Raw genomic sequence first — 24,947 nt, forward strand, 5'->3', positions numbered from 1 at the left:
AAATTTAATTATGACAAATTTCATATTACTATTTTTAAATGGAAATTTAAAGCTCAAAAGTTGTGTATATTAAACATTATGTGGATTGGCTATTCAAAAATAGTTTGAAATTCTTTATGTATAAAGTAGAATCATAAATTATTAGATTATATCAAATCCCAAATATATTTTCAATGTAATTTATAAAGCTATTAAGTAATTTATTGAGTTTTTCACCTCTTTATTTCACTTATTTAATTTAATTATTTTGAATATATGAATATAACAATAAAGCTATAAAAGCCTAATACATAGGATTTATATTCAATGAACATGAAAATAGAAGCTAAGTAAAATTTATTAATATAAAATAGGAATTTCCTAGATTTTCTAAAAATAAAAAATATTAAATTTTTTAATTTAATACTAATATCAAGTAATCAATAACTAAATGCAAATAAATCTAATATTTAAATTAGATATAGTGAGTGTATGGAATATAGAAAAAGAATACAAAAAATGTGCATATCAATTAGCCCAGAAACTTAGCTTATATACTAGAACAAGCAATCCAGATTAAAACCAATTTGATAGCTACCAAAATCCTACTACACTAATATTAATATACAGTATTGCAGTTATACAATTGGACCTCACATTATACTTTCTCCTTGGAATAATGGAAAACTATCAAAGTTCCCTCATAAATGGGCCAGAATTTGAAGGAATATTAGAACGAAGCATGAGTGGATTTGTAAGTGGTATCAATTGTTCCTAATCCCTTTGTACAAAGCATTTCAACTGTTCCACATGCACAATTTTTGGACTTGCCGCAACACCTAATACAGTACTTTCCACTAAGCAAAAAGCCCCTTAGATAAACTACGTACTATAAGATAGGGAAAATGGACTAGTACCAAATCATCCACTTTATACTCCGTAGGTGGACGATGATGGGACTTGTAATGTTGTTGCTATGCCACTTGTATATGGCCTAAGTGTTTAGTAGACTCTGCTCGGATAAGTGAAAGAATACTCATCAAATACTGATCCCACGACTTAGTACTGGTAGCTCATGGCAATTGCAAAAATAAACCCAACTCCATTAGTAATCTTGGATCATGGCCATATAGCAATTTATATGGTGAAACACCAATAGAACTTTGCACCTTTGTGACATATGCAAACTGCAGAGATGGCAAATAACCATCCCAATCTGAATGCTAAAAATTCACGTACTTCGTGATCATCCCTTTGAATGTCCAAATGAACCGTTCCACCAAACCATTTAACTGTGGATGATAAAAACTCATGAAAGTGTGGTGTATCCCCAACTGAAATGTCAAAATATGAAATGCCTCAGCTATAAATGCGGGACCATTATCCGATATAATCCGCTTTAGACAAAAATATAGGAACACCACTTGATTGAGGAGGAAGTATCCAACAATAATTGCAAAGGCATTAGCAAGAGTATGAACTTCGACCCAATAAGTCATTAATAACATACTCATTGTCAATAGTCGATTGTGGAGATTAAACGCCACCAACTCAAACAACGGGAAATTGCAATTGACTCGAACCATTCTTCCGCAGCATGAGAGGGAATATTATGAGCTTGGCACCAAATGCAGTTACACACATATTAGATAACATTACGTCACATCTTCGGCCAATAGAAATATTTGTGTAGCTTCTCAGTCATACGATGATATCCCATATACCCACCTAAAACAAAAGAATCATGGTAGGTATGAAGAAATTGTGGAATAAACATTGGAGGCACCACTAGCTATAAATGACCATCAATATCCATCCCCATAAAATAAAGAAGGTTGTCTTCAAGTCACAAAACAACTGAGATATTGCACCTTGCCCAAAAAGTGCTACATATTTGTGAGACATAAATCCTTAGGCCCCAAAGTGGAGCCAAAAAGGTGCCATGTGGTAGTGGCTGAAGCAAAAGCCAAATGAGTGTAACACATTTGGACTAAAATCTCCAACTTAGATAGTTGAGAGTGGGAGTAGAACTCCCAACGAAATGCTCACAAAACAAGTATGAAACAAGTGATAAGTGAGTCTCTATAAAAAGGACACAAGAGGACTAACACATGACACGTGGAAGTGTCAAGATGGAGTCTGAGAAGAAGTCTGAAATAAACTCAAGGAGTCTAAGATAGAGCCTAAGATGGACCGAGAAGGAGTCCGAGATGGACCTGAGATGAAGTCCGAGATGAAGCCTAAGATAGAGTCCAAGATGGAGTCCAAAACGGATTCTGAGATGGACCCAAAATGGAGTCCAAGATGGACCAAGATGGAATCCGAGATAGAGTCCAAGATAGAGTCCGAGATGGACTCCAGATAGAGTCTAAGATGGATCTGAGATGGAGTCCGAGATGGACTTGAGATGGAGTCCGAGATGGACTTGAGATGGAGTCCGAGATGGAGTCCAAGGAGGACCCGAGATGGAGTTCGAGGTCAAGATTGAGACCGAGACCAAGACCGAGACCAAGATCAAGACCGAGACCGAGACCGAGACCGAGACTGGGACCAAGTCTGAGCTCGAGCTCGAGCCTGAGCCCGAGTCCGAGCTCGAGTCCGAGTCCGAGTCCGAGTCTGAGCCCGAGTCCGAGTCTGAGTCCGAGCCCTACCCCAAGCCTAAGTCCGAGTCCAAGTCCAAGTCCGAGGCCGAGGGGTGAAAGCCCAAAGTGTTCGTCTCCTAGACCCTGAGCGGTTTAGTGAGCTCCAAAAGTATACTAGGGGGAGGACTCTAGTGAAGCCAGTTTGGCCAAGAAAGGCTAGTGTGACTAAAGAATGTTATATCCATGTGGTGGGTGATGATAAAACCATTAAAGAGTCCAAAGCTAGAGTGAATATAGATAGACAAGTGGGGTAACTTGGTGAAGTGTCCAAGAGCCAGCTCTAGCTCCCTCAGGAGATCGATTAGTCAATGCTCCCAAATGTGGGTGGCACTACCTACTTGGATACCTGGCATGGCTCATTGAAACCTTGCTCTAGCCATATGGCTAGGGCACTTAAATGCAGAAGGTAAAGAGAGTATTTATGAGGTTCGCATAAGGCCATGGTGTTTCAAAATGCTGTCCCAAAGTCCCAGACTGTGGAAAAAAAAGAGAAGCAGTCCTCTAGTGTAGCGACCAAAGATACGCTTAGATGATGAGGAAGTCCCAAAGGATAGTGGGACTTAGTGGTCGGGTTTGTGGGCCTTGACTCAGTGGCAATGTTGATGAACACGGCTATGGACACAAAGGGACTTGGTGGGGACTGAAAAAAGGATATTAGGGATGGCTATTCCCTATGTCTGTGGGCATCCTAAGGAAGTTAAAGAGTGGATTTGGTGATCACTCGTGGATAAATGCCCTAGTCTTTGAGAGACAGGACTGTGATGCAGATGGTGTTGGATCACCGATGTGACAAAAGTGAATGGGCATAGCCTTAGCTTAACGGGTTGATATGTTGGTCATAGGTGTCAGTCATGGGATTAGACATGTGGAGTATTTGGACCAAGTGTAATGGTTGAGTGGTATGGATATCATTCTTGGGGCTAGCAAGTCCCCAAATCCTAAATAAGATTTATGGAGGTTGTGAGTGAAACTCCTCCAAGTGGTTAGAGATGTGGTTAAGTGATTAATGTAGAATGGAAAATTTAGTCACTTATAATATCATTTACACACTTCGGAATAAGGAACTTTAGAACAGCCACAAGTTTGTCAGGATCAATTTGCAAACCCTCATGAGAAATATGGTACCCAAGATAAATTATATCCTTGGACCTAAACACGCACTTCAACCACTTCAACCTTAAACCAACTTTCCATATTTGATTCAACACTTTACAAACATCACAGACGTGTTCCTCCTAGGTCCCCTTCAAGTGGATTAAGACATCATCAATGAAGTCAACAATCATCTCTAGCATATTGCAAAAAACTTTGTCCATCATCTATTAGAAAGTCACTAGAGCATTGTTTAAACCAAACGGCATCACCAAAACCTCGTACAAACCAAATGATGTACGAAAAGTAGTCTTAGGAATATCTTTTTTGGTCATTGGTATTTGCCAGTACCCAGAAGCAAAATTTAGTTTGGTGAACCAACAACTTCTCCCCAAACGATCCAAGAGATCAGTAGTGTGAGGAAGAGGGTACATATCCAGGATTGTTACTTTGTTTAACAAACGATAATCAATGTAGAAAAGAATACTCCTATCAGGCTTCATCACAAAATGATGTTCACATACCTAAGGACTCCATGACTTTCGAATAACACCCTTTCCACCATCTTCTTAATATTCACAAGTAAAATTTTGATCTCTTTGGGTGACTAATGATGAGTAGGAACTTTGGTTGGACAAGCATCCCTAGTTGTAATCGGATGACGTATGGCAATCTTGGTTCTAGATGATAGGTCAAATTCAAAGAGATCGATATAATCCTTCATGAGCTAATCAACCGCTACAACACAAAGACCGTCAAAGGGATTGGAAAAGGGAAGAGCGGAACAAGACAGAAACATAGGAAGAAGTAATGGGGAGATAAAAATAATGGAAGCAGAGGTAAAAGCAAAGGGATGAAAAGGTACAAAAGTAAAAGGAATGAATAAAATATAAAGAAGTATGAAACAAGAGGGAGAAGCCTGAAAGTCATATTTGGCATGATTGTGTTGCAACAATCTATACTAAAGATGAGGTCAAAAGCTTGACTCAACACCACCCACAATGACTATAATCCAAACTCAAGATCACCCACACGCACAACTAGGTCCGCCTCATCACGTGCACATGCATGTGTATAGCTGTTGCTATAAAGATTGAAAACTGACTCTACCATATAATGCAAATATAGACGACAACGTGTAGCAATAAGTCAAGCAATAGAAAATAAACTTGAACCTATATCAACCAATACATAGAGAATAATAGGAGACCTCTTGTTATAAAAATGAGCTTAGAAAGTAAACATTGGATGAATTGATGTCGAGTAAACCCTTTCATGATACTCCTGAAAGAAAGATAGAGGGGTCATTAACTGATTCGCACAAGGTCCTTTTGTTACTCATATGACTCCTTGTTTCCCAGATGCATCTCAATATCCAGACCTTCCATTGTAGCAACACCAATAGGACGTTGTTGACACAAAAGTCTCCACCCAGGAAATGGAGGCCGCCAATCCAAAAAACACCGACAACACCGATAAATGTGATCAATTTCATCACACGCCCAGTAGTGAACATCATGGCCATAACCACATCCTCGCCTTTGTCCTTGAACTCGAGGAATAATAGCATCAACCTCCATTGGAATAGGACCATCTCCCACAAGAAGTGGAGTTGAAGAACGTGTGATGAGAAATAGAAGAGATGATGTCTTATAATGTTGTGCCAAGTGAAGGGTATTGTTAAGAGTAGTGGGAGTAAGTGCATACACAAGTTCTATAAGATCTTGACGAAATGTTGGTTACAACATTCCTAATTTGATCCGCTCTGACATATTTAGCTCTGCATGAAGCAAAAGGCTTTAGAAACGAACACTAAATTGCATCACCAACTCAAATGCCCTTTGATGAAGATGATGCATATATTGGAAAGCATCATTATAATTGTTGGTATGTCTAACTGCACATTTGAAGATGTCTGGGAGAATACTCCAATTGCCATGAGTGTCTACCCTCAAACCATTATACCATTACAGTGTCGTCTCTTGGAGACATGTGGGAAACTTAAGCAAATGTCAAGCGTCATCCCAAGAATGATATGTGGTAATCACCATGAAGTGATTAAACTAATGGTACACATCATCCTCAAGATTTCTACGAAAGAACTCCAGTGGAATGCACTAAGAGCAGAAAGAGCTATACCACATATTGTGAATATCACCATTAATTGAGTTTGGTTATTCAATTACAATTGCATAACATTGAATAATTGCACCAACTATTGCTCTAGAGTCAAAAGAAGAAGAGACTATTGCTTTGTTATGAAAATGAATAAAAAAGAAAGAGCAAAAGAAAAGAAATGAAAAAAGCTAGAAGGAAAGGGAAATTTAAACATTGCAAAAGCTAGATTTAAACCAAAATCTTGAAAGGAAAAAAAAAAAGAAAGGAAATTGAAAAAATTAGATTTAGACAATGCAAAAGTTAGATTTAAATTAAACTCCCAAATCCAAACACTCCTAACGGATAGTTAAAATTCCACCAAGAAAATATGTATATCAATTAGCTTAAAAACCCTTGCTTATATACAAGAGTAAAGGGTCAAGATTGAAACCAATCTGACAGTTGCTAAAATCCCACTACGTTAATATTAGTATACAACATTATACCTATACATTTGGACCTCACAATATATGTTTATATTTATGATTTTTGAGATTAATATTATTTGAATAGAATGGAAAAAGAAAAGCATAAGATAAAATGCTTGATACAATGAAAGATAAGCAAAAGTGCAATACATTACTAGTAAAATTTCAGAGTGTTAACATACATCTTAGTACCATTTGACCGAATTGTTTTTTATCCAAATGCACAAAAACTGGAATTAATTACACTGTCTTTAAGTAGTATAATCAATTGATATTATCAGAAGCCATGAGTTACGAGCTTTTGAGAAGTCAACACTCCAAAAGCTTGCTTTAGACTTGATCCGTGGAATCTGGAAGGGCGAACGGTCCATCTGGTAGGTCTCATCTGGATTCGATGTTTGTACAAGCAAAGGTCATTCCTCGTTCTCAGTAGAGACATACATGTTGGAAACCACTAAATACGCTGCGCAGTTCCCCGGATCGAGATCAAGCAGCATCTTTGCCGCTCGTTCCCCTCTCACGAGATCCCCCAAAACTTTGGAGGCCGAGAGATAGCTCATCCAAACCACAGCCCCCGGATGGAAGGGCATGAACTCCAGCATCTCCTCCACGGATCCTATCCTCCCGGCTCGCCCGAGGCTATCGACGAGACAATCGTAGTGATCGCTCAGTGGATGGATCCCAAAATCGTTGCCCATTGACACGAACTTCTCGCGGGCTGTCTTGAGCAGGCCGGAGTGGCTGCAAGCCGCGAGAACGCTGAGGAGCGTGACCGAATTGGGAAGAACACCGTCGAGGATCATGGCGTGGAAGATCTCGAGCGCTTCCTCGCCCCAGCCATGGTGAGCAAATGCCGACACCATCGCTGTCCAGGAGATCACGTCTCTCCTCGCAGCCATGGAGAAAGCTTGCTTCGCCTCTTTGAGATTTCCACAGCGGCCATAGAAGCTGACGAGCGCGGAGCCTACGACGCTGGACGATCGATCAAAGCCCATCGCCTTAGCTCGAGAATGGATCTCTCTTCCTCGCTTCCACTCCGACACCATTGCGCATGCTTCCAGTGCCGCCGCGATCGCCATCTCGTTGATTCGATGGCCTTCTTTCTCCTCCACGGAGAGCTCGTCAAACAGATCGATGGATTCTCTGGGAAAACCGTGCTGGGCATACGCTTGGATCATTGTCGACCACGACACATCCGTCCTCTTGCTCCTCTCGATCGAATCGAAAACCTCTCTCGCGCGATCCAGATCGCCACTCTCGCTATACAGCCTCACGATCGCGGTGGCCACCACAACGTGGTGCTGGAAACCTCGCTCAAAAACGAGCTCGATCACTTCCCGGCCCCAATCGAGGTCTCTCTCTCTCGCACACGCGTCAAGAACACTAATGCAAGTGATCTCATCCGGCGCGATGCCCTCGAGATCCATCTCGCCAAACAGCCGGATGCTGGATCGTCCATGCCCCCAATGGGCATTTGCAGTGATCATCGCGGTCCACGACACCACAGTCCCAGGAAGAAACTTTTGGAACAACCGCAAGGCTTGATCGAATCTACCGCACTTCGCGTACATGTTTACAAGGCTGTTGGCGATCGTCTCCTCGGATTCTAACCCCGACTCGATGATCCTGAAGTGGATCTCTCGCCCCAGGTTGCTGGATTGCTCGGTCTCGATCGAGCAAGCGTCCAGCGCTGCGAGGAAAGTCACCCTGTTGGGCTTGACGCCCTCGGGATCCATCGCGCAAAACATCCCAAGCGCCTCCTTGGAATGCCCATTCTGGGCATATGCAGTGATGATCGAGTTCCACGAGATCACGCTCTTGTTTTCGATCCGATCGAATGCCTGCCGCGCGTGGATCACGCTCCGGCACCGCCCATACATGCCCACGATCGCATTCCCCACGATCGTCTGGGCCGCAAACTCGGTGGCGGCGATCCGGGCGTGGAGGGCCTTGGCGCGCGAGAGATCCCCCAGCTCGGAGCACGCGCCCGCGAGCGTCACAAACGTCACGTTGGACGCCTCGATCGAGTGGCGATCCATCTCCTGGAATAGATCCAGCGCCTGCGCGCCGCGCCGGTTGTGGACGAGCGCGCCCAGCATGATGTTCCAGGAGAAGAGGTTCTTGCGCTGGATGCCATGGAACGCGAGGAGCGCGTCATCCACGCTGCCGCATTTGCCATACATCTCCACCAAGAGGTTCCCAAGATACCTCTCGCCGCCATAGCCACAGCTGTGAGCTTTGATCTGTGCGTGGATCCGGCGCCCCTCGTCGAGATCCCCGGCGGCAGCGCAGCGGCGGATGAGATTCGCGAAGCCCTCGTTGTCGATTCGCGGCGATCCAATCTTGTCCAAGGCCAAGCTAGAAGATCTTCTGTGCATCAAACGCGTTTTATCTTCTTTAGATATTATGGTGGGTGGTGGTCAATCCAAAAATCCATACTATCTCCTACTAAGATAGAATTAAAGTAGCGTCTCCTTCTCCCTCCTTCTAGTGACTTGCAAAGCTATCCACAAATCTCCATAGCTTGTAGCTATGGTGTTCTTGCTGCTTACTTACAAGCCCAATCTTCTCTTTCGTAGTCTCTCGGCGATGATGAAGGCCAGCTCCAGAGACTGCGAGGCGTTGAGCCGGGGGTCGCAGTGAGTGTGGTAGCGATCGGACAGGTTCTCCAGCAGCACAGATTTGCTCCCACCGATGCACTCGGTGACGTTCTGCCCGGTCATCTCCAGGTGCACGCCGCCGGGATGGCTTCCTTCCTGGTCGTGAACGTCGAAGAAAGCTTTCAGCTCGGCCTGGATGGACAAGAACAAAACGTTTTTAGTCCTCTGGAAACATTGCTTGGAGCTGCGATCCATGTCAAGAGACTTACCCGGATCGAGTCGAAAGGACGGGTTTTCAATCCGCTCGGAGTTTTGATGGTGTTCCCGTGCATGGGATCGCTCACCCAAGTCACGATCTGGCCGGCCGTGCGAACAGCGCGAATGAGGTGCGGAAGTTTCATCCTCAGCTTCTCGGCTCCCATGCGGACAACGACAGTCAGCCTGCCGGGCTTGTTTTGAGGATTCAGGATGTCGATGAGCTTGACCAGCTCGTTGGGGTCCATCTTGTCACTTACCTGCGAGTCAAAGAAGTCAGGTATTGGATATAAGGAAGAGATAGATAACGCGTACCTTGACACCAATGGGATTTGCTACTCCTCGGAGGAACTCAATGTGTGCTCCGTCGAGTTGTCGCGTGCGCTCTCCAATCCACAACATATGCGCCGAGCAGTCGTACCAGAGGCCGCTCGTCGAGTCCTGGCGAGTCAAGGCTTCCTCGTATGGTAGCAGTAAGCACTCGTGAGAGGTCCAAAACTCAGTCGACGTCATGATCGGGTGATCGATCGTAAGCCCGCAAGCTGACATGAATCCCAAAGCCTCGTCGACACGATTCGCAAGCTCCTTGTATCTGTTACATGCAGAAAGCACTCGTTCAACTTGTGCTGGAATTGACGAGAAAAAATCAAACAGGACGACTTTTAAAGTCTACGAAACGGCAAGAGACTGCCGAGTGAGTCCAAGCTTCGCGACTGGACGTTCCAGCCACCTGCAACACGGATCTTCACTTTTTCGACCCCTCACAATAAATTTACAATCAAGCCAGACAAAAACAAAAGCCTGAGAACTGGAAATGACCACGAAAGCAAGCAAACGAGCACTCGACAAATCAACCACAGGTAAAAAGTCCAAAATGCACGCAAGGATGTTTTCCCGTACCTTCCACCCTGTTCACTGTCGGAGGTGAAATCGAGGTTCCACTGAGTGACTCTTTGCATGGCGGCATAACCTCCCGTGGCAAAAGATCGCAGCAAGTTGAGAGTAGCAGCAGCTTGGCAGTAGGCTCGAGTCATCCTCTCCGGATTGGGGGTCCTCGACTTCGTATCAAACGCGTCACCGTTGATGTTGTCTCCACGGTAGCATGGGAGCCGGATACCATCTTTCTCTTCAAAGTCGCTAGATCGCGGCTTTGCGAACTGGCCGGCCATTCTTCCCACCTGAAATGAAAGTCCTTTCAGAGATCTATCTTCCAGGAAGAGGAAACTCTGGAGCAACGTACCTTGATAACAGGCATTTGTCCACCAAACATAAGAACGGCTCCCATCTGGAGGATCACCCGGAAAGTATCCCTGATGTTGTTGGCATTGAATTCCTTGAAGCTCTCAGCGCAGTCACCGCCCTGGAGCAAGAACGCTCTTCCAAGAGCCGCCTCACCGAGCTTCTCCTCGAGGGACCTCGCCTCTCCAGCAAAGACCAGGGGTGGGAAATTCTCGAGCGTCTTGATCACCACCTCCAGCTCCTCCTGGCTGGGATAAGTCGGCAGCTGCAAGGCCTTCTTGGACTTCCAGCTATCCTTGCTCCACCCCTTGGGGATCGGGGCTGCCACCGTCGGCGCCTCGGTAATCGGCTCCACGGCGTGCACAGCCTGGATTTTCAATCCAGCTCGCCTAGATCTGCCGCCATAGCTGATGCCAGAGGACGATCCAACCAGGAGCTGCGTCTTCTTGTTCTCCAATTGCGGGAGAACGGCGGATGGGAGAACGGCCTTGGAGATAATCGCCATGCCTGCACAGAATCCCAAACTTTTCAGGACCGCCTCGAGCTAGAGAATCAATGCAGGATCCAGCGCCAAAGCTGAGATCGATCGAATCGAAATGTGTGCCAGAATGTGCGCAGTCACTCACCGGTCGATTGATCGCTTGCTCGCGCCTGTGAATCTGCCTCGCGCTTCCCTAGCTATCTCTTCTTCTAGCGATCGTTCTCCCAAGCCCTATCTACCGCTCCGCCCCAGTGATGGAGCGATGGGAAATATTTATAGGGTTCTTGGAATTCCCAGTCGTCACAGCAAGGGCATGTATAACGTGGACGCCATGGCCCATTTCGTCTGCTCTCTCTTGCGCAGTCTTTCAGGGCCAAAGGCGACGGCTCCGTTTCGTTGACGGAGACCTCCCGACGGAGTTCCGTTTGCGTGACCGACTCTGTACGGTCAGCTTTAGTTTGCTGGTTTTACCGGCGCGTCAGAGGAGAATTTTTAAATTGTGCGCACGTTTTTCATGACGTAAGTGGCAGAGACCCTCGTTTGATCCGTTTATACCGTGATTATCTTGGGTTTTGATTCACAGGTCATCGTCACCAACCTGTCCTTGTGATGTAATATAAAAGAGTTTACAAAGAGACGTCCGTCCGTACGGCACCACTGGAATGGTAGGTGAGTTGTTGCGCTAGAGGATCTTCGAATATGGCCAGAATCTTTTAGCATCCAGCCAGCTCTGTTTGCGTACGAATTTGCCTTTTTCATTGCCATTAGAAAAATGGTGGCGTTTGCGTTTGATTCCAAGCATTGCAAACAAATGTGGAATTACAGCACTGAGGCCGCCGCCCAGTTGATTCGATCATGCGAAACTATCACAATGGCCAGGAAACTGCACGCGTGGCTTCGTGACACGTGTCATGAATCCGACGGCCCCTACATCTGGAACCTGGTCGTGCAGATGTACGGCTCTTGTGGCGGCTCCGTCGATGCCAGGATCGCGTTTGATGGCATCCGGCACAAGAACATCTTTTCGTGGGTGATGATGCTCACAGCATATGCCCGGAATGGGCATTTGCGGGAATCGAAAGGAATCTTTGATGCGATGCCAGCATGGAATTTTGTAGCATTTACAACAATGCTCTCTGCTTTTGCCAGAAACGGGAATCTAGACGACGCCCAGCGCTTGTTTGATTCTTTAGAGGACACCAATCTTGTAGTGTGGAATGTGATTCTCACAGCACATTGCCGTGACGGGAATCTGGAGGATGCAGTGGGGATATTCCGACGAATGCCGGCGCTAGATATTCTGTCGTGGACGTCGTTGCTAGCGGCATTTGCCCAGAGAGGGCAATCGCAGGAGTGTCACCGTTTGTTTCACTCGATGCCCGAGTGGGATCTTGTCGCTTGGACGGCTGTAGTTAGTGCTTGCTCTAATGTCAATGAGTCTAAAAGAATGCTTAATAGCATGCCAGTCACAAATCTTTCCTCTTTAAATGCAATGCTCGCAGCATATGCTTTACATGGGAATATAGAGCAGGCAAAGAATCTCTTCGACAAAATGCCCGAACATAACGCTCTCTCTTGGAATATCGTACTAGCCATGTATGCGCAGCATGGGTATCTTAGCAAATCAAAGCAAGTTTTTGATGAGCTAAAAGATGCTGACCTGATCTCGTTCAATACCATGCTCTTGGCATATACCCAAGCAGGGGATATTCACAAGGCAAAGAAGTTTTACGACTCAATGCAGTATCACAGCATGGTATCCGTGAACACTTTGCTTTCCGCATATGCCCAACGTGGTTTCATAGAGGAGGCTCAAGTTGTGTTTGATTCGGCGCCTGAAAAAAGTTGTGTGTCATGGAACTCTATTTTGCTAGCATATGCCCTGGCTGGGCAGCACGAAAGAGTCGCACGAATCTTCGAATCAATGCCAGAAACCAACATTGTCTTGTGTAATGTTTTCCTTGCGGCTTATGCACGCGTCGGAAAAATCGAAAAATGTCGCCACGTTTTCGATGGAATGAACTACACGAATCTATTCGCGTGGAACACACTGCTCGCAGCATATACCCAACTCGGGCACAGCGATGAATCTAAGCAAATGTTTGATGCCATGCCGGAGCACAACCTGGTATCACTAAATGCCTTCCTTTTGGGCCGGTCTGTGTGGGAGACACAAAGAATGTTCTCCTGGATGCCACAGAGAGACATGGTGACGTGGAACACCATGCTGCAGGCATATACCCAGCACGGGCATATGCGGCCGGCCCGGAAATTATTCTCCGTGATGCCCGACCGGAATCTCGTCTCGTGGAACGCCATGCTGGCCGGATATTCCCAGAACAAGCTCTTGCGCGAGATTAAAAACGTCTTCCACGCCATGGTGATGAGCGACATTTTCCCGAACGAGATCTCCATGCTGTCCATGATTTGTGCTACGAGCCACTCGGGCGAGGTGAGCTCCGGCCTGGGATGCTTCCGCTTGATGATCGTGGATTTTGGGCTGGAACCATCCAAGCGGCACTTTTGCTGCGTTGTTGATATGCTTGGACGAGCTGGACACTTGGAAGGCGCTCACAGTCTCGTCCAATCCATGCCTTTTGCTCCCGATTCTTTCGAGTGGACGAGCCTGCTTGGAGCTCACCACAGCTCCACCACTCGAGAAAGGATTACTGCCCAGGAAGTTCTCGATTTGGAGCAACTGGATGGAGCTGGCTATGTGTTGCTCGCAAACACTGGTCTTAACGCAGGAGCTCATTGACAGTAGGAATCTTTTTTTTGTCTGCTTGAACAAAAAAACGATACGAATTAATAGGAAAGAACAAATAAAACAATAGATAGAACCGTCTTTCTCTCGGCTTATTGTGATCATCATCATCATCTCGTCATCATCATCGACTGCACCTCAACTTTCTTCTACGTTGCCTAAACCGCATGATGATACACATCCGTCTCTGCTCGCCTGAGACATTTTTATCTTAGAGCGAAGGAAAAAAAATTCAAAATGGAGTAGCATACCTCTCTCAATTTATGGACGCGGGCTCGCGAGTAGTTGTATCTACATCACTCCCTCCCGATTCAGGCGAAGGCGAACCGTTTTCGATCGTAGCTTCCACTGGTTCATCTTTAGCTGAAGGTGCTGGCTTGGTCTCGCTAGTCGGTGGCGTCACGGGAACATAGCGTCCTTCAATAAAACCTTTGTCGTTGAGCCCACTAACAAACCGGTACGTCACCTGAAGAGCAAAAAAGTCATATCAGAAAAAAAAGAAAAAAAGAAAATAGAAGAGGAAAACAAATCCACTAGCATGCCTCGCTGACTGCCGACTCGTCTGGAAAACTCTTGCTAACTTGTCTTAAGACTCTTGGACGACGATGACGCAACTTGTTCATCCTGTCCACTCTAAAACCGAAAAATGCAGCCGTGAACTCTCATGCAACTCTTTTACCGCTCGTTTTAAGACTTGGTTTTAAGTTACGTTGCATGTAGCTCGGAAGAAGGCTTACCTCGCGAGTGCCAACCTTGGAAGTTTCAGATAAAGCCGCAGTCATAGCCGAGAGTTTTCCTTGCAGTAGCTTGCCCTTCAAATCCTCTTGGACCATTGGAGTGAATTGCTTGTCGAGTGATCGAGCAGCACCCAGCCAGGCTAACACAATAACCAAGAGGATGGCGCCAAGGTACGGAGTTGAACTGGAAAGGGACCCGAACGACAAAATCAGAACCTGCTGAATGAGAGCACCTCCTGATTTTCCCAATGGATTGCATACAACGTCAATAGCGGCCTTTCCTTTCACCTGAAGTACAACAAACAAAAATAAACGACAGAGCAGCATACATCCATAGATTTACCTTTGTATCTTCGTCCAACGGAATGTAAGCCATTTCCTTGCAAGGGTCGAACAAGCTGTACTTGGCACTTTTACTGAATATGTTTTGCAAAGCTCCAACGTAAACAGCTGCCATCAGTGGAGTCAACCCAATACCTCCGAGGAATGGAGTTAGTGGATCGCTGAAGAGCACCAGCGAGAAGAATGCCACTCCAGTTACAAGAAGAACACTCGGTGTAATGGCAGCTGCAACTCCCCATCCATATTTGCGGAAAATTACCCTGCTCAGCAACATCATACTGAATGTGACAACTCCAGTCCACGTCGAAAAGTCTCCCATGAACGACGAGTAGTCGTTGGGACTTGGAAACTGCGTTATCAAACACAGGCGTTGTTGCAGCCAGCATCACCGAAAGAAGACTATCGTTACCTGAGCTTTGAGCTTCGACTTCCATGTAACTTCGACGAGGTTAATACTGATTCCATAAGCAACCACCAGGGTTGCAAGGTCCCGGATGTATCTCGAGTTCAACAAAAACTTCGCACTCTCGCCCATGCTCATCTTAGGCTTGCTCTTCTGGAGATGCTCAAAAGAGTTAGTAAATGGTTTTAAGAAAAACTTAAAAGATGGCTGACCTTTTTCTTCTTCTCAATCTTGGGAAGGTTGGGATCGTTGACAACAAAAGCATTAACCCACCAATATATGCCACAGATGGCAAAACCAAGTATTACAACAATGCTCATCATTCCTTTCAGAGACATTCCCCAGCCATCAACGCCAGGTCCCAGCCGTCCTCTTAATTCGGAGAAGTACTTAACAGTCCGTCCCGAGAAAACAAGCGCTACGTTGGCTCCCAAGCCAAACAAGGGATAGAACTGCTTTGCTTCATCCACAGTGGTGATCTGAAAGAGAAGACACAAGTTTAAGCACAAACAACACAACGTAAGCAAGTAAGTACCTGGTTCGCAAATCCCCAGAAGAGAACCGATACGACGACACTCCCCCATAACTCGGCCATGACGTAGAACAGCACAAACGTCCAGTTGCGAAAGATGGCAATCGGGCCCAGGAACCGGGGGCCGAGAACCGAGAGAAGATGGTCCGCTAGAGCAGTCGGGTGGAGGATGTCACGCAAAGGATATAGCAAGAACGCAAAGCTCCCGAAAAACCCAATGAAGGGGAGAATGCAAGCGTAGAAGAGAGCCTCCCTGGACAGTACGTTGGAAAGCTTGGTGTAGATGACCATGAAGCCGATAGCCATGGGGAGATTCACCCAAGTCTTGAGGAAAGGAATAATCTCAGCACTGCTTCCTTTGGCCGTCACCACCAAAACGTCCTTGGTGTCTCGCAGGATCGTGTAGTTGAAGAGAATACAGAAGAACATGAGACCCAGAGGTATCACCTTCTTGAGCGTCACAGTGTCGACCCCAAAGAACTTCTTCTTGGCTGGAATTCCATCGCCGAGAGGCGAAGAAACGCCCACCGATGCCGCCTCGGCACGCACGACCGGACGAATCCTCCTCCGGACTCCAGATTTCTCGATGGGAGCGAGCCTTTCTGCTACGAACGTGCTGTGGAGCAAAGATTTGCCGCTCGACGACGACGAGATTGCTGCCCCGGCCGGATTGAAAGAACACCGGACTGTGGCGGATTTCGATGGAGCGACCTTGTTCCTGGAGCAATCCAGCACAGAGCCGCCCCATGGCGCCGATGTCGCCGCCATGCCACTGCTGGCCAGCATTGCGGAGTGTCGAGATTTCGGCCTGGATCGAGAAACCAAGAACAATCCGGGGTCAGATTCGAGCCATGCAATTCCAATGCATCCCAGCAACAACCATTCCAAGGGAGAAACAATCCATCCAAGAAGAAGACAAGCGCCAGTGCCATCGCGCATTACCTCGAGACAATCCTCCGGGGAATCGGAATTTCTACGTCCTCGCACACGCCGCCAAGGCGCCGAGCGCTCCTCCGCCTCTCATGAATCAATCCACTGGACAGAGAAAACTGGCATAACCTAATGCAACCCTTTCTCCACAGGCAAAATAAAAAAAAATCTTTTTTCCCCTTGTTTCTACCACGAGCTAGGCATTTACCTTTAAGTTACTGTGTGTAGCATGCATTCACGGGTTGTTAGAAGCTCTTCTCTCGGCCATAGCCTCGCAAGGATGGAGGGGAATATTACTCTCCTTATTTGTCACTCTCTTGCTCACTGAGTGATGGACGAAAATAATGCAATGGTGGGGAGATTGGCCACTGTAGTGAATTTTTTTTTATTGGACTGACTATATTGGGCTTGAAACCTTTGGTGAAATTTCACATTGTTATGCCACTGTACAAATTGAGAGGGTGATAGTTTTGGCAAGGGTTTGTAAACAATATCCTTATTCCATGGGTTTTGGATGCGTTCTCTTAACACATGTCTATCTCGCAGATGCGTCCACGTATGTGAGATCGACCTTTTCCCGTGATATTTCTTTGGCCCCGCGGGGGAATATGCCCGCAAAGTGGACAGATATTTAATTGCGAGCATGGAAAGCATGGGGAGGGAGAATATGCTACCATTCGCGGGGGGAAGTCAAATCGTTTTAGTTAGCTCGTTGACCGGATCAACGCCGGACAACTTTTATCCCTTTTAAATCAAGGGGACGGATACGTACAATTCCCGAAACCTGAAATACAAAGATTTCCCAATCGGTTTTAATAGAATTTCGTTTTCAATCACTTACTTGGATCTGCGGTGGTGAGGATTCCGATCCCAGAGAAATTACAGTTCCACGAGTTCTTGCCATATCCCTGGTAGTACAGGTTCATCGCAAAGGATGAGTGAGAGTGGAGATTGACTGGCGAGTAGCAGCCATTGCCCGGCTGGATTTGGAGGCAATTGACCAAGGGCTGACCACATGCGTAATCCAAGGCCTTTTGAAGAGCCTCCTCCGGAGAGTCAGGCTTGGCAATACACCAAGTTCTCTCGTCCAATGCCCCAGCTAAAAACACATAGCCACAAGGACACAAAATGTTAAGCCATGATGCTTTCGCTTGTGACAAACAACCTAAGAAGGTAAGAATTGCGAACAAAAGTATGAGAAGAACTTGCCCCTTGTTTGCCTCCATTTTCCTAAGAATGTGTTGCTAAATGCATTGTAGCTTTAGTTGAGAAAAGGTCTTCTCTTATCCAGCATGCTCCAAGCACGCGGAGCTACAGTTCGGAGGGTCAAACGGTCAACTCTGAAGGTTCAATTGTTTTCTTTTGTATGGGTTCTTTAGAAAGTGGTAACCACCAGCAAAGTTGACAGTCATTGCGCAAGCATGACAGAAGTGGGAATGAGTAAAATTTTGTACCAATTAGACTTAATTGTCCTACCTCATTTCAAACAGAATCATAATTTTGAAAACATTTGCAAAACATATACTTGCTAACTATCTAATTGGTAATTATCACTTTCTAATTACTTTTTATTAATTTTAATAAATACAAAGTAATTCTTAAAAAATTTAAATACTGAATATACAGAGGGAGTGAGGAGTGAGGGTAGACATGTAAGAGAGGGAGGTGTTAGATTATGCATTTGTCCCCTCTCATGATCAATAATGAGAAAATCCTTTTCTGCAAAAATAAAATAATGATATGGACTGGTGAATTGAAATTGTAGAATTACTTAGAATATAAATGAGATTAATATTGTGTTTATAAATTATACATACTTTTATTTTTAATAAATTTTTTTACATATTAATCATGGTTTTAATAGCATCGGAAAATTTCTCTAAGATAATAAATAATTGATAATTTGAAAGTGTATCATTTTATTTGCATGATAATATTTCAATAAAAATGTTTATTTTAATAAAAATTTGTTATGATGTTCTTTCTATAAAAAAAACGAGAACGTCACACCCTAAATGAAAGGGGGTGTTGAATTGTGCATTCTACCCGTTGAGTGTCGTGAACTCCCACAGCAGGTTTAACAAGTGCTACCTGGCTCTACGATCTGGATCAACTTGGTCGTTCAGGCAAAGGTAGCAGGCAGAGCTAAGCTAAAGAGGGGGCAAAAACATGAAATAAAATTGATCACTGAACCCTTGCAGCCGAAAAGATGACTTTTATGTTAAGCCCTCCTAAACCTAAATTGTAGAGAGATCACTTGCACTACGTTCTGACTGTCTATCTCCAAAACACCACAGAGCTCTTTGCAGGTTCCCAGCATGCGCCTGGCGGCGTTATGTGCAGCGGAGCCGCTAACGTTGTACGCCATCGCGTTGCAGAATGTGAGTTCGACATCTTGGATAACCTCTGGAATCTCTCCATACAAACCACTGGCTTTCTTTGCACAGTACCAAGGTCCATAGGCTTTTGGATGTGCTCGGAGTAGTCGCGGGGTCTGAACTGGCTTGGCGAACAAATATGAGTCTTCGTCCTCCCAGAGCTTGTCTAGCATTGCGCGGCAGGAATCCCATGAGAAACTTGGGTCGAGGACAGTTATACATGGCTCCGCTCCCCACTTTTCTGGAATCGATATTGACAAACTCACAAGCCTTAACGCTGCTACTGCTGCGGCCTCAGCGTTCCAACCAATCCTGCAAATGTTCTCGTCCGCGGGTATATATGCCACCCACTTTTCAATCTCGGACGTGGCCTCCTCTACACTGGAGCGCTTCATTGTGGTGACGAGATATGCGATAGTGGTGAGGAGTCAAGGACTCGGCCGTTCGTTGAGGCCCCTGGAAGAAACACCCGCTGTCCAAGGCATCCAGTCATCTATATTGCTGCTCACGTACCTCCTTAACCCAGCTCTAAGGAACAGATGACTTCCTTCCAGCGCAGTCTTGTCGAAAAATACTGCCAAACGAGCCTCGGCACAGAGCCAGTCACATCCTTGTCCGTGTCAGTCAAAGATTTGTGTTTTAGATATGATGAAAGCTCGCAATCCTGGATTCATGGCCAAAGCTCAATGTCCAATACAAAACATTCCGTGAATCCGCCGAGACATAGCATATACTGTAGCATCTTATCGCTCACCAACTCTTTTACCAGCCTGCTCTTCACTGATGCACAGAGCACAACAAGGCAGGATTGGGCTAACGTAGTTGTCAGCTCCCAAGCAGCGTCCCTTTTCTCCTTTGGACTCTTGCTTGCTTGTGAGGATGGATCGTGGGTTTTTTTTTTTCGTTCTTTCTTGGATCCATCGCATTTCCATCGTCAATAAGGATGTAAACCGTTTTGTATGGGTGACACAAGAAATCCTATATCCGTGAGCGTCGGATTGCGCAGAAGATCCATAATGGCTGGATCTTCATCCTTCACCAGGTCGTAGTATGAGACGACTATGGCTTCCACCAACGCCTGACAAGGATCGACGACATCCGAGTCTCCTTTGCCGCTTCGTCTCTCCTGCCTCCGTTGACTGCAGCTTTGCTTCCATTTTTGCGCACTCGCTCATGATGAGCTCCCTAACTCGTCCAGCGCATGCGACGAGATCATCCTCTAGCCTGGGCCGCTTCATCGCGATTACCCATCGGGTATGTTACTTGTAAATATTTGATAACGAAACACATGAGTTGGAATCCAGATCCAACCATTCTGCTGATGCTCTGAACAATTGTTTCTGAATCCTGCATGCATTCAATAAAGCACGGAGTGTTTCAGGCTGTGGAAAAAATGGCATTGTATCAATAAGTTCTTGTGCTTCTGTAACAAGCCCCACCCGGCCGTAAATATCAACCATGGAAGAATAGTGTTCCACGTGAGGTGTCACTTGATGTTCTCCGCTTAGCAGCACAAAAAGTTTAGTCCCATTCTTGAGCAGACCTCCATGGCTGCAAGCTGCTAATACACTTGAAAATGTGAATGAGTCTGGAAAGACTCCTATCAAAATCATCTCATAAAACAGGATGATAGCATCATTCCCATATCCAGCCTTTGCAAAACCGTTGATCATCGAGTTATAAGTATCAACATTTGCTCTTGGAAGCAGCGCAAACATGGATCTTGCCTTCTGTATATACCCATTTTGGGCATATGCCGCCACCATTGTGTTCCATGACAGGGTCGTGCGTACAGGCATTGTGTCTAAAACGTTCATAGCTTTCGCAAAATGCATATGCTGTGCGTAAGATGCCATGAGCGCATGCAGTGTTTCCATGTTATTCCCGGGCATAGAAAAGAATACCCTTTCCGCATCCAAAATATACCCATTCTCGGCATATCCCACAAGCATGGCATTGTACGCTACCATGTCGTGCTCGGGCATGGAATCAAACACAAGCTTTGCTTCCTCCACACAACCTCTCCTAGAATACACCATGATCATTGTTGTAAATGAGACCACATCCCACTCGGGCAACTTGTAAAACAAGATGGCTGCGCTCTTCGTCTTCCCAGCAAGCCCAAAAGCACGCAGTAATCCATTCATTGACACCATATTTCTCTGCGGCATGGCGTCGTACGCGAGCATGGCATCTTTCGTACGTCCGACCTCGGCATAAGCGGAAATCATCGTGTTCCATGTCACGACATTTGGTTCTGGTATTCTCAAGAACAAACTCTCGGCTTTCTCCAAATGCCCCGATTGGGCATATGCTGCAGTAAGAGTAGACCACGATACAATGTCTCTCTGTGGCATGGCGTCGAAAACTTCCCTTGCAGCCTCGACATACCCAGCTTGAGCAAGCGCTTGAATGATCCCATTCCACGACCCGACATCCTTTCTCGGAGTTTGATCGAAGGTCTCTTTTGCTCGATCGAGGTTCCCGTTTTGAGCATATGCCGCGGCCATGGAATTGTAGGACACCGCGTTTGGATTTGGCATTCGATCGAAGGTGTTCTTGGCTTCCTGGAGATGCCCGTTCTGGGAGTAGACTCCAAGCATGATGTTCCACGAGAAATCATTGGGATAAGCGATGGAGTCGAAGACTTCCTGGGCATTTTTCACGCTTCCACACCTTCCATACATGAGGACGAGGAGATTTGAGAGGTATAGATGAGAGCTTAGCGATGGGATTTCCTGTATACGAGCGTGGATTTGCCTGCCCAGATGGAGATCATTGCAAGAGTGGAGAAGATGGGCAAAGTAAGTGACGTCGCCCATTCCATGACCATGGATCACTGAGCATTCTTCCTACGTAATGGAGCTCAAGCTACCATCGTCTCCCATCCAATCTCCTCGGAAGTCGCTCTACTCCGACGACGAGATTCGCGAGCAAAACCATTACGCGGCGCTGCTGCGATCGTGCACGGATGCCACCAATCTCTCGCAGGGGCGGCGGATCCACGCGCAGATCTCGCAAACCTCTCACGCAGCCACCAACACTTTTCTTGCCAATCTCCTCGTTCTCATGTATGGACGCTGCGGCAGCCTGGTGGAAGCCCAGCAAGTCTTTGATTCCATCCACACTCCCAACAGTTTCTCGTGGAACATCATCCTTGGAATCTATGCCAGCAGCGGAACTTTGCTGCAAACCAAGACCATCTTCGATCACATCCCCCGACCGGACGTGGTGGCGTACAACACCATGGTTGTGGCATATGCCCAGAATGGGCATCTGGAGAGCTCCAAGTTGCTGTTCGATCGAACGCCTCAGAAGAACACTGCTTCGTGGAACGGAATCATGAACGCGTACGTGCAAGCGGGGAAATTGGATCTGGCAAGAAAGGTCTTTAATATCATTCCTTGCAAGGATGTCGTCTCGTGGTCTAGTATGGTTTCGGCTTATGCCCAGGTTGGGCATATTGAAGAGGCCGATGCTTTGTTTGCAAGCATGCCGAATCCCAATGTGGTGACTTACAACACAATGATCATGGCGTATTCGCAGAATGGTCGCTTGGATCGAGCAAAGAAAACATTCGACGAGATGCCGGAGAGGGATCTTATCACTTGGAACGCAATGGTTTCAGCTTATGCTCAAAACGGACGTCCAGACAATGCCAAGCTTGTGTTTGACAAGATGCCACATAGGAATCTAGTGTCGATGAACGGGCTCATGAGCGCTTTCGGGCTGAATGGGGAGACGAGCAAAGCCATCGACTTCTTCGACTCCATGGAACAAAAGGATCTTATTTCGTGGAGCTCCGCTCTTGCAGCCTACTCTCAAGATGGAAACTTAGACGGCGCTCGGAAACTCTTTGACAAGATGCCCGAGTGGAATGTGGTTTCATTCACAACAATGATCACAGCATATTCCGGGAAAGGTCGTGTGGAGGAGGCGAAGCTCGTCTTTGATTCCATGCCCGAGCACGACTTGATAGCATATAATGCTCTCTTGGTGGGATATGCCCAGAACGGGTATCTCTCAGATGCCGAAGGGATATTCTTCTCCATGCCTGCAAAGAACTTGGAGACTTTGCACGCGATCATGGCAGCCTACGCGCAACACATGCACCTCTCCGAGGCGAAGACTGTGCTCAACACGATGCCTGTGCGGACAACTTTGTCCTGGAACACTCTGATTGCAGCGTATGCCTTGAATGGGCATATGCAGGAGGCTAGATCCCTGTTTGAAATTCTTCCGAAAGCTGATGTTGGTACGTGGAATTCCATGATCTCTGGCTTTGCGAAGGCTGGGCACGGCAAGAGCGCGATTGATTTGTTTCTGGTGATGGCGGTGGAGGGTTTTGTTCCGGACGAGATCACATTTTCGAGCGTCTTGGCGGCCTGCAGCCACGGAGGCCTGCTCAAGAGTGGGACGAAATACTTCGTGCTTGTGAGCGTGGAGCATCAAGTGAGGCCCCTGGTGGGGCACTACTCGGCCATGGTTGACATTTACAGCCGCGTGGGACTGCTCAAACAAGCCGAGGAGCTGATCGAAACCATGCCATTTTTTCCACAGCCGGAAACTCGCCGAGCCTTGCTCGCGGCTTGCAAGATCCAGCAACAAACTCTTGCTCTTGCGGAGAAATCTGGCCACCATTCAAAGTGGCTGCCGGATCTTACAGACTCCACCTCGTATGTTTTGCTCTCGAATATCTACAAATCCAATCTCGAGGCTGGATAAAAAAGTCGAAAAACTTAAAAGAAGATCGCCGTTGCCGGGGATCGAACCCGGGTCGTCCGCGTGACAGGCGGAAATACTTACCACTATACTACAACGACTTCTTAACGTCCACCTCCTCAAACTTGCCTTAGATAAACTTGTCAAAAATTATTCTATTTTGCACGTTATTTGACTTTTAGTTTGGCAAGAACGAATCGTCCAAGTGATGAAGTTTAAAACTTTGCTGTTTAGTTAATAGATTTTACACGAACTGTTCTTCCGCGAATGGAACTTTGGACGTAAACTAAACGATCTATGAAGAAAGAGAAGTTGAAAATGGTGGTGGCCACGCCTGGGCTAGCGCATGGGAAAGAGCGGCAGGAGCTCCAATTTGCTGCTGGGCCGCGGCGATTCCAGCTGCAAAAACATCCGATTCATGGCCGCCGGGAGCTCGCGCTGATGCCGCGAGGAGCTGGAGGAAGAAGAGGCACTGCTACTGGGAGAGGGATTTAGCGCCAGAGAGAGCGGCGATTTGGGACTGAGGAGATCGGTCATGGCATTCTTGAGGAAGAGATTCTTCGTGGAAGGAAGAGCCTTGATCACCATATGCTTGGGCGGATCCTGGAGCTGGCCCTGCTGGAAGAATTTCATGGCGGCTTGCGAGCGCTTGGAGGAGAGGTTTGGGCGGCCCTGGCCCGAGGCCTTGGTGATGGGCATCTTGATCGAATCATCGCTCGCGCCAGTCAGCCGCTGGACGAGATCCCGGAAGCTGGAGGCATCGGCCTGGACGAAAGTGGTGGCGGTGCAATGGAAATCACTCGACGCCACTGCAGTGGGCGTGGAATTCTCGACTCCCCTGTTCTTGCCGGACGAGGAAGAAGGAGAATTCGCCTTCCTCGACCTCTTGCTGGTGGTGTGATCGTCAATCGCGATCGCCTGCTTGGAATTCCCCCTCTTCTTCCTCCTCACCTTACTCTCCTCGTGATCGTTGCTGGTGCTGCTGCCCATCTCCCACGACGAGCTCCCGCGGTCGTCTAGCTCCAAACTCTCGCGCGAATTGGGAGTGGGTGTTTGTCTCTCCATTCTCTCTCGATTAGAACTTCGGTAGAAGAATTGAGCGCTGGAAGAATATATAGGGACCAAGCAAACAAGAAAATGGAGTGGAACGAAGCAGCGAAGGAGAGCCTCTTTTTTTTTTTTTCGCAACCCCTTTTACTAAGTCGCGAGGAGAGTCAGTCATGTTTAAGCGCTTCCATCTATTCACCAATGACTTCAACACCACAC

At 46.6% G+C, this 24,947-nt stretch overlaps 7 protein-coding genes and 1 non-coding gene across 8 annotated transcripts; 2 read left to right on the forward strand and 6 right to left on the reverse strand.

The window, feature by feature from the left end:
* Positions 1–6,430: 6,430 nt before the first annotated feature.
* Positions 6,431–8,695, reverse strand: LOC9658417 (pentatricopeptide repeat-containing protein DOT4, chloroplastic). Its single transcript, XM_024679176.1, has one exon. The coding sequence runs from the start codon at positions 8,674–8,676 to the stop codon at positions 6,712–6,714; it is 1,965 nt and encodes a 654-aa protein (XP_024534944.1). The 5' UTR covers positions 8,677–8,695; the 3' UTR covers positions 6,431–6,711.
* Positions 8,672–11,214, reverse strand: LOC9658418 (phospho-2-dehydro-3-deoxyheptonate aldolase 1, chloroplastic). Its single transcript, XM_002974430.2, has 6 exons — positions 11,019–11,214; positions 10,394–10,899; positions 10,054–10,331; positions 9,469–9,745; positions 9,168–9,413; positions 8,672–9,090 (listed from the first exon to the last, which is right to left on the reverse strand). The coding sequence occupies exons 2-6, from the start codon at positions 10,895–10,897 to the stop codon at positions 8,851–8,853; spliced, it is 1,545 nt and encodes a 514-aa protein (XP_002974476.1). The 5' UTR covers positions 10,898–10,899; positions 11,019–11,214; the 3' UTR covers positions 8,672–8,850.
* A 431-nt stretch (positions 11,215–11,645) lies between these two features.
* Positions 11,646–13,631, forward strand: LOC112347766 (pentatricopeptide repeat-containing protein At4g02750-like). Its single transcript, XM_024679132.1, has one exon. The coding sequence runs from the start codon at positions 11,646–11,648 to the stop codon at positions 13,629–13,631; it is 1,986 nt and encodes a 661-aa protein (XP_024534900.1).
* On the reverse strand, positions 13,628–16,831 carry LOC9658419 (ADP,ATP carrier protein 2, chloroplastic). Its single transcript, XM_002974431.2, has 9 exons — positions 16,790–16,831; positions 16,594–16,721; positions 15,655–16,459; positions 15,332–15,598; positions 15,126–15,272; positions 14,718–15,065; positions 14,375–14,662; positions 13,889–14,103; positions 13,628–13,832 (listed from the first exon to the last, which is right to left on the reverse strand). Exons 1-8 carry the CDS (start codon positions 16,814–16,816, stop codon positions 13,894–13,896), a joined length of 2,220 nt encoding a protein of 739 aa, XP_002974477.2. The 5' UTR covers positions 16,817–16,831; the 3' UTR covers positions 13,628–13,832; positions 13,889–13,893.
* A 3,387-nt stretch (positions 16,832–20,218) lies between these two features.
* LOC112347767 (pentatricopeptide repeat-containing protein At4g02750-like) lies at positions 20,219–21,646 on the reverse strand. Its single transcript, XM_024679134.1, has one exon. The coding sequence runs from the start codon at positions 21,644–21,646 to the stop codon at positions 20,219–20,221; it is 1,428 nt and encodes a 475-aa protein (XP_024534902.1).
* A 172-nt stretch (positions 21,647–21,818) lies between these two features.
* LOC112347768 (pentatricopeptide repeat-containing protein At1g09410, mitochondrial-like) lies at positions 21,819–23,684 on the forward strand. The gene has a single exon (XM_024679135.1). It carries the CDS (start codon positions 21,819–21,821, stop codon positions 23,682–23,684), a length of 1,866 nt encoding a protein of 621 aa, XP_024534903.1.
* Positions 23,685–23,710: 26 nt separating this feature from the next.
* TRNAD-GUC lies at positions 23,711–23,782 on the reverse strand. Its single transcript has one exon. It is a non-coding gene; the product is annotated as a tRNA-Asp (tRNA).
* Positions 23,783–23,887: 105 nt separating this feature from the next.
* On the reverse strand, positions 23,888–24,875 carry LOC9658423 (VQ motif-containing protein 11). The gene has a single exon (XM_002974435.2). The coding sequence runs from the start codon at positions 24,744–24,746 to the stop codon at positions 24,021–24,023; it is 726 nt and encodes a 241-aa protein (XP_002974481.1). The 5' UTR covers positions 24,747–24,875; the 3' UTR covers positions 23,888–24,020.
* Between the last annotated feature and the right edge of the window lie 72 nt (positions 24,876–24,947).

This window comes from Selaginella moellendorffii, unplaced genomic scaffold, assembly GCF_000143415.4.
Source record: "Selaginella moellendorffii unplaced genomic scaffold, v1.0 SELMOscaffold_24, whole genome shotgun sequence".
Lineage (NCBI taxonomy): Eukaryota > Viridiplantae > Streptophyta > Lycopodiopsida > Selaginellales > Selaginellaceae > Selaginella > Selaginella moellendorffii.